We start from the raw sequence: 9,066 nt of genomic DNA on the forward strand, positions 1-9,066 counted from the left end.
ATTCTTGTAATTTTTGCATGAATTCTCTTGATACTTCTAATGTGCCTTGTGATGATCCAAATATGCATGTTGACCCCCTCCCCTCTTATGCTCATTGTGATGAGGTTTGTGCTAATTTTGATAATATGCAATTTGATTTTGATCATGAACCTCAACCCGATAACATTACTCCCCAAATTCTTTCTCAAATACAATATCTCACCCAACAACTCCAAGAGCTTCAAGAGGAACAGAAATTGAGAGAAGTGAGGCTTGCCCAAGTGATGAGTGCTATGATTGATGTAAATGGATGTGAGGCACCTCATTTGGAGTGTGAGAGTGTTTTTGAGGATGACGTGGGCCAAGGGTGTGAAGGCGAGAAGAGATTTTCTTGTGATGAGAGGATTTTTGAGGACTTTGATCCTTTTCATTCCCCTTTTGAGCTTGAGTGCCATCCTTCCCCTTATTCACCCCCTTTGAGAGCTTCCCATGGTGAGGATGTGAGTGAGCCATCTTCCATTTTGAATGAGGGGGTTCATGAGGATGATGATGATGAGTTTGAGCTACCAAGAGAGATTGAGAGTCCCTTGAGTGATGGTGGAAGAGTTGAGAATGAAGAAAATGTCGATTTTGAGGATTCCAACCCCCTTCCCTATCTTGATGAGTCTACTTTGCATGTTTGTGACCCTTCTATCCATGAGTCTTTGGATTCTTTTGAGGTTATGGCTAGTATGTTTGTTGAAGGTGTAGCAAAGCATTATAGCCTTTTGAGAGAGTTCATTGGCAATGCTTTATGGGAAAGGGATGAGTTTGAGAGAAACCTATATCCTTTCATGCATGGTTTAGAGACTCTAGGCTTTGAGTTTGTTGAGGGAGTCGTTGTGCATCGTTGTGATAGAGAGGACGATGAGGTTGTTTTTCTTGGAGAGTTTTTGTTTGAGGGAGATGTGAGTCATGAGTGCCCTTTTAAGAATTCTATGATTGATTTTCATGCCCTCATTGGTGATGTGAGGCCTTGTGAGACCATTGTTTCTCCTCCCCTTCCTCATGTCCCTTTCTCAAGGAAATTTGACCACATCCCCTACTATCCTATGTTCCTCCCCTCTTTTGTCTTAAAGCCTATTGAGGACCCTCTCTTGTTTGTTGAGACTCCTCCTTCTCATCCTCCCATTGTTGAGGAAATGGGTGATTGTGCCACCCAAAAATATTCTGAGGAGAGTTTGCCTTATTTTTCTTCTTTTTTTTCTTCTTATTTTCTTGATTTTTCTTTTGATTTTTCTTCTTTCTTTTGGCATCTTCCTCCTCACTTACGTGCAATAATCTTGTTGCACGTCCTCCTTCCGTCATTTGCCTACTATTTATCTTATGAAATGTGTAGTAGTGCATTTGATAAGCTCTTGCGTTCGTTGCAATATTATTTACTAGAGCGGTCTCGCTTGGACGTTAAACAAGCCTTTCTCGGGAAGTAACCCGAGGTTTTTATTGCTTTCATTTTCTTTTGTTTTTAGATTAGATTTTCTCTCATGGAAATGTTTGTGTGCCTTTTGCTAGGTACATGACTTGATATACACTTATGCATTGGTTTGGATCAAGAATCTGTAATACCCCGTATTTTCATACGTATTTTCCTAATTAATTAATTAAGGATTATTTCATAAAAAGGGTATTTTAGTAAATTTATTATTTGGAGCCAAAATAATACTTGAATTTTGGCGCCAAAAGCATTTTGAAAACTAATCATTATTTTGGATAAGATTTATTATCCATTTATCTTATTTTAAAAACCGGATTATTTACATATTTCGGATATTTTAATTTAAGAAAAATAATATTTTATAAATTAATTATTATGGCCAAAAATTCCCACTTATTTAGCTAGGAAATTTGGATTTTCTATGTATAGAAAATATGATTTTCTTAGTTAATTATTGGTGAATAATTGGTATTTCTATTAATTAATTATTTATTTAATTATTCTATATTATTTACACAATTATTTTTATTCCTTAAACCGAGCAAAATCTTCCTAATTACTTGTAAGGGAATCTCCTATTTTCCTTAATTCTAATTCTCCATCTTTTTAGTATCCAATCATCATATTCTCTTGCCTTTTGTTCCTCTTGATTATTCCCCAAGTAATTCTAATTTCCTTATTATTTTTCATGACATACATACCTTCCATATTCAAGTATACACAATCACCTTAATATCCAAACTTTCCTTAATTCTTTATTCACTTCTCCAAGTATTCTCTTAAACCCTAATTACCATAATTGTTTCTACATTTTCCTACCATAATTCATGCTCATACTAGCCTATAAATACCCCTTCATACCTCTCACATTCTTCACACCAATTCTCTTCTTTTCTTCTCCTCAATTTTACACAAATCATCCCGTTTATCTTTGAAGCCAATTTTCGGGCACTTCTGGTCCCTTTTTGGGGTATTGACGTTTCATAGAAGATTGTTCCTCTCAAAAAATCCTTGAGGTTAGGCTCAAGAATCACCCAATTCGGAGTTATATCGAAGGAGTTATAGCCTCTGCAAGTTCTGCCTATTATTTCCTACGCAAATCCAATTCTTCTTTTTTCCTTGGCTTCTTATCGTTTCTTCTTCTCTTCTCTTATTCAAGTATTATTATTATTATTATGGGGGATTTATAAAAATTATTATGAGTAGTTTTAATTATATAAAATCATATTTTTAATGATGTTTATTAGAAAATAATTTAAAAGGTTCATGTACATATAGTGGGGGGCTTTTAATTATTTGTTAACCTTATATTGATTAAGGTTATATTTATTTGTAGGGTGTGTTCGATCAAGATTCTTGAGGTTCTTTTGGTGTGTATAGCTAAGCAAGGATCAAGGTACGTTAGGTGGCTAGATACCTTTAAAAGTGATTGGTTTGAATAACATGTTTTATATGATTCGATTGGTGATTGAATTAAATTGATTTGAATTGTGATTTTGAAATAAATTATGTTTGGAGGTATTGATAAAAGTATTCTGAATGATTGATTTTTAAATCATGTTTTGAATGGTTTGATCGAATTACTTATCATGTTTTAAGGAATTGATTTGAAAAGTTTATTGAATTAAATAAAAGGTTTTCAAGGAAGAGTTATTGATTTTGAAAAGTATTAATATGAGATTTTATTCTCAAGTATTTATTTAAAAGGTTTTGATTTCGAAAGCATGTGGAAGGAGTTTGAATTATATTGGAATTATTGGATATTAAAAGGATTTATTATTGAACCATTGAAATATTATTATTAATGCTTTATAAGCATGTTGGTAATCCCACTATGCGGATTTGGTTTATTGATAAGACTATGGACTTTGTATGACCTAGTCTTTCCTCAAGAATAGCCTTGTAATATAAGGAGACTAGCTTGGGGGGTGTGCACACTTGGGTGAGGAATTGGATTTAAAGAAATTGGTTCAAAAAGGAATTGGATTTTTAAAGGAATTGGTTTATCAATTATTTTGAATGTTGAATCATTGGAATTGGTTTTGAACCATGAGTTTTGGAATTATTGGATTATTTATTGGAATTGGTTTTAAAAGCATGTTTGCAAATAAATTGAGTTTACATTATCTTGTACTTATCGTACATAGCATATTTTGCTAATCCGTATTTTCTATTTGTTTTGGTTCGCCCTGTTTACCGTAATGGTAAGCAGTGTTGACTATTTTCAGGTGGAGTCATGAATGAGCATATGGGAGTCCCGGGATTTGCTTCACCTAGTTTAGGAATGTTGTTCTTGTGTTTATTTTGAGTACTCATAACAATGTTACTATTTTCATAAGTATTAATAAAGAAGAGTATTGGAGTTTCCGCTGCAGAGTATTGTTATTTTTAGTAAGTTGAGTAGCCTTGCGTAATCACGCGGCGGTAACACGCCCAAGTCTATCTCTACGGTATAATTATACGTATTATAATAGTATTTCCGTAGAGGGAGATTTGGGGGTGTTACAAAGTGGTATCAGTTTTAACGGTCCTAAAAAGATTAAAATTAGTTTAATAATAAAAATGGTGGGTGGACTTAAGAAGGGCATATAGGATAGATAGAGTTTCGCATTTGTGTGAGAGTCAAAAGCATTATTTTTACTTAAAAACTATTTTCCTATTTGTGGAAATATGAAGGAGAAAAGGATTCTCGAGTTCTCTACGGAGGCCTATAATGGGTACGTCTCTCTGTCTAGGAAAGGCTCACCTCAACGTCGTAGGTAACTTTCCTGGGAGACGCGGGCTTGACCGTCCTTTAATCTTGATTTAAGTACATATTTATTATTTTCGAAAATAAAAAGAATTGAAATTATTTGAACTTAAGTATGCGATTATGTGTGCATTAAAGTTGGTGTTAAAACACCTTAGAGTATGGTCTAGAGGTCTGAATTTTTGAGTTATTGCCCATGGTTGGGTGATCTTGAGTATGCTTGGTTTATCATTGAGTTATGAATTGCTTAATGCAAATGGAATTTATGAGTTGAGTTGCTTATGTGAAATACCATAAAATTGATAATTTATATGTGTAAACAAGATAAAAATGATTGATAATGGGAGGAAGGAATTCTTTGATTTTTTTTTTATTACTGGAAAGGTGAAGGGATTAATACATGTTAATTAACCACCCTTGTTCTACCTCTTATTGAGAAGTTTGACCTTGAAGTGTTACTCAACCACCATGGCTATTTCTATTATTTCTAACCCATTTACCTAGAGCTAAAAAGTATAAACCTTTCTTTGAGAATGAGAAGCACCATCATGAGGGAAAGTGGCTAGCAACCTTGACTCGATTCAAAAGTGATCTGTACTACCTTAAACATGACTATATATGAATCTAAGAGGAGAGTTGTGGAACCACCAAAGTTGGGGAGAACCAAACCTTGAAAGAATTTGACCAACTTCATTACTTGAACTTCCAACTACTCTTTTGTTTATCCAAGACTTCACAAAGAGCTTGTTTCCTCTATTGATGAATCCATACCACTTTTTTTTAAAGCATAAGAATTATCCTTCTCCTTCCCTTACTCCAAGTTATGAGACTCCTACCTCATGTAGGCGTCCAAGCCCAAAAGCCAATTTTCACATTTTAAAGGCCCAATGTTCATATTCATATGTAAAGATTACCAAGTCTAAAGTATCACCCACCTTCTCCAAAGGTCCAATGTTATTTCTTCTAAGCCAATTTGTGGATGTGCTAGCTAACACTATAGCCCAATTTATAACCCAATTCAAAGCTCAAGCCATACTCTAAATTATAGTGATTACAAACCAATTTACCCAACTTCAAATCCTACTACACTTGGCCCAGTTATTAAATATTATTGAGTTAATGGTAAGGTAAACTATGATGATCAAGATTATGATCTTTCCAATAAAGACTTTGATTATGAGAATTCAGATTAAGTGGTTGAATTAATTTATATGCTTTCAATAAATGTTTTAAGTGAAGTGATTCTTGTTTCAATTTTCTATGTTTTGGAATGAATTACGTGTTTTCATGGTGTAATCCTTTTAATTTTTAAGAATGGTGTGAATAACCAGGAATTATGTCTTCAAGAATGGGAAATAAGTTTCCAAATAACTATGTGATAGGTGGCAAGTATTTGGATCATACGAGTTTTACATATGGTCAATATGGTTGAGTCGTTGTTTATTATTACCATGGGATAAATGAAGAATTATTTTGGATGGTTATCATGAATATTTGGAGGATTTGTGCTATCAAGTCTTTACTAATTTTTGGAATATGATTTATGTTGAGAAAAGAAATATTATTCGTGGTATTGATGAGTTGAATTATTTCTATATAAGTGTGGGAGTAAGGTGTTTATTTTTGGGAGACACAAATTGGATATTAGCAATGATTTATGATCGTTTGTATCTAAAGGTGGAAAGTATTCATATTGTGTGAGGATATTATTGTGGTAATTATTTAAAGCAAAATTGTTGATGGTTGAATCTTTGAAGAAACTTAATATAAAAGTTAGAGGATTTTGAGTCAATTCAAGTGAAAGGGTGTATTTGAGATAAAGGAATTTGTTTTAAATCGAAGTTTATTTTGAAGAGATAATACCTCATGAAGGGATTTATTGAAGTCAGTTAAAGGAATGATTGTTTGGATGGTTACTTAAAGGAGTTTACTCTAAGGGTTGGTGACAAAGTTAATTGATATAGAGAAGTTATTAATGATGGAATAATCAACAATTTATTCTACCCTAGATTAGATTAGAGTAGTTTTAGTTCCTTTATTTTCTCTCTCTTAGGGTTAGATTAGGAGTTTCTCTCTCTAGTTTAGGAGTAGTTTAGATAGAGAAAGCTTGGATTTTTCATGGAGTTTTTGGGATTTTAAAGAAGCAATTTGTGGATTTTTCCTCTCATAAATTCAATGAGTCTTCCTAACTTTCTCTCACATTTATTGATTTCATTTATTATTGTTTTTGCTTATTTATTTGTTATTTTGAGTAGATTAATTAGTTTATTTATTTAATCTTGTTTTTATTATTACTTTACCTTATTTTCTATGTTTTTGTTCATCATGTTAGCTTAGGTTTTGTTCTAGGGAAATGGACGAAGGTTATGTTAATTAATTTAATGATTGATTGTGATTAGTATGAAATTGTTTCTTGATTATTGTGTATGGATGATGCTTAAATGGATTAGAATCTTTCTAGCTAATTGATTCTATGCTTTTAATTGTGCTTTCAATCAATTGTGCGAGAGTGAGTTGGTTGATGGTCTAAATTCTTCCATACCTTTGCTAGGCTAGTTGCACGAGAGTGAATTAGTTTACTAGGATAATTAACACGCTTAATTGTGCGAGAGTGAGTTAAATGTGTTGATTGTTCCTAATCAAGGGCATTTTCATCTAATTATTTGATGTTGTTGAATGTATTGATGTAATTGGATTCCACTTTCCCTAGTCTTAGTTATTTGCTCCTAGTTGTGTTTAGTTTAACCTCTCTCTATCTCACAAGCTTCCCTAGTAGTCTAATTAGCACAAATTGATACACTTAGTCCTTTTGGGTTCGACCCTTTACTTACCCCTATACTCGTATTAGGGTAGTTTAGGTTTTATTAATATCTAATTTGATTAGGGTTAGTAGACCAACGACACTACTTAAACCCGCGATCAAGCCTTCATGAAAGAGTATTTTTGGGCAGGTATGAAGACTACCCAACGGGTGGAAAGCATTAATAGTTTTTTTAATGGTTTTGTTACAAGGAAAACCAAATTATTTGAATTTCCACAACAATATTGCAAAGCTTTGGAGAAGCGTGTTGAAGATGAAACAACTGCAGATGACAAGGGGATGAAGTATGTGAGGAAGCTAGTAAGTGGTTTTAGGGTTGAAAAGTTATTCCAAAAACTATATACCGATGCAAAATTTCAAGAAGTGCAACAGGAGTGTGCACGAATGTTGTACGTTGTTCATCACTTTCATCGACAATTAGATGAAACTAATTGGGAGTATGTGATGGAAGACAGGGTCTGGATTATTCCAGAAGGTAGTAGCGAGGAAAAACTGACAGAAATGAGAAGGATGTACTCTGTGAAATTTAATTGTGTCACAAAAGAAGTAAAATGTGACTGTTGCAAGTTTGAAACATTTGGCATCCTTTGCAAGCACTCCATTCGGGTACTTGATCAAAATTATGTGAATGATTTACCAAAGAAGTACATCCTTGATCGGTGGAGGAAAGACGTACCAAGGAAGCATGTCCGGGTCGTAGTGCCATATCATGACCCTACCAAAAGAATTGAAGTGAAGAGGTTCAACTTGATGTTGTCTGAGTATGAGGCCGTGTTTGACGAAGCAGCTACGGCCGATGATGCAACTGTTTAAATTGTTATGAACAATTTAGCCAAGTTAAAAAACGATGTCAAGGAAAGCATGGAGAAGTTTAGGAACAGACAATTAATTGATTGTTCGGAATTACCTCCACCTTCTGAAATTGGATCTAATAGTCAGTAGAGACAACATGGTTGTACTCCTACATCAGCTTTCGTGATAGAGCATGAGGTTGCAGGATCAGATTTCCCTTCGGTGATGGAGGTATGTTTTCAGTCCCACAAAACAACCACCGTGAAGGATCCAAAGATTTTGAAGAGGCCACGGGGTCGGCCTAAGGGCAGTAGGAACAAGTCGTTGGCAGAGACAAGTTTCAAATTGCCTAAATGTAAACAGGGTGTTACCAAGAAAAATGTTCCACGTGGACAAGTTCCCAATGTGCTTCCCAAGAATCAAGTAAGTTTTTTTGTTAATTTTTTGTTTATTATGTTTATTTTAGTTTGTGTTATGTGTGTGTATTGGGGTTTATGGTTTTGTTGTCTTATATTTTAGGGTTTATGGTTTTGTTGTCTTGTCTTATATCAGACCAAAAAAAGTAGGGGTAAGAGGTGTAACGGAGGCAAGGCTGCTACATCCATTAATGGCAGTAATGGAAAAAAGAAGCGCGCAACAAAGAATGGAGATACCGTCGTGAAAAGGAAACGATATAAACGTGTGGTTGATGTGTCGTCTCCAACCCATTCATTTGAGTTTTAATCTGGTGGCCACATGGGCTTTGTGTCCATTCTAATGGGCATAATGAATTTTCAACATTTTGGACTACTATGAACTACATTTGTTTAAACATGGACTGTATTGAAGTATGAATTGTGTTTCAATTTAGAAGCATTTCTATTAATATGGCCTTCTTTGAATATGGGCCAAGTTCTTTAAAATGGCAAAATCATATGACAAAATCATAATAGGCCCAACCTTTATAAGTTCTTATTTAAACTCATTTTACAAAACGGCCCAAATGTAATGGCTCTAATAGCTTTTGAATTAGCCATATGACAAAATCATAATGGCCCCAACCTTTATAAGTTCTTATTTAAACTCATTTTACAAAATGGCCCAAATGTAATGGCCCTAATAGCTTTCCAATTAGCCATATGACATAATCATAATGGGCCCAACTTTTATAATTTTTTTATTTAAACTCATTTTACAAAAAGGCCCAAATGTAATGGCCCTAATAGCTTTCCAATTAGCCATATGACATAATCCTAATGGGCCCAACTTTAA

General features: G+C 34.0%; 1 protein-coding gene across 1 annotated transcript; it reads left to right on the forward strand.

Annotated features, from left to right (window-relative positions):
* The first annotated feature begins 7,155 nt into the window (after positions 1-7,155).
* LOC145596912 (protein FAR-RED ELONGATED HYPOCOTYL 3-like) lies at positions 7,156-7,836 on the forward strand. The gene has a single exon (XM_081653104.1). It carries the CDS (start codon positions 7,156-7,158, stop codon positions 7,834-7,836), a length of 681 nt encoding a protein of 226 aa, XP_081509230.1.
* The last annotated feature ends 1,230 nt before the right edge of the window (positions 7,837-9,066 follow it).

Source organism: Chenopodium album, chromosome 20 (assembly GCF_948465745.1).
Source record: "Chenopodium album chromosome 20, dcCheAlbu1.1, whole genome shotgun sequence".
NCBI classification, from domain to species: domain Eukaryota; kingdom Viridiplantae; phylum Streptophyta; class Magnoliopsida; order Caryophyllales; family Amaranthaceae; genus Chenopodium; species Chenopodium album.

Bases quoted from the DNA above. Each gene is read 5' to 3' on its own strand.
- LOC145596912 (XM_081653104.1), top strand. From the start codon at position 7,156: ATGAAGACTACCCAACGGGTGGAAAGCATTAATAGTTTTTTTAATGGT.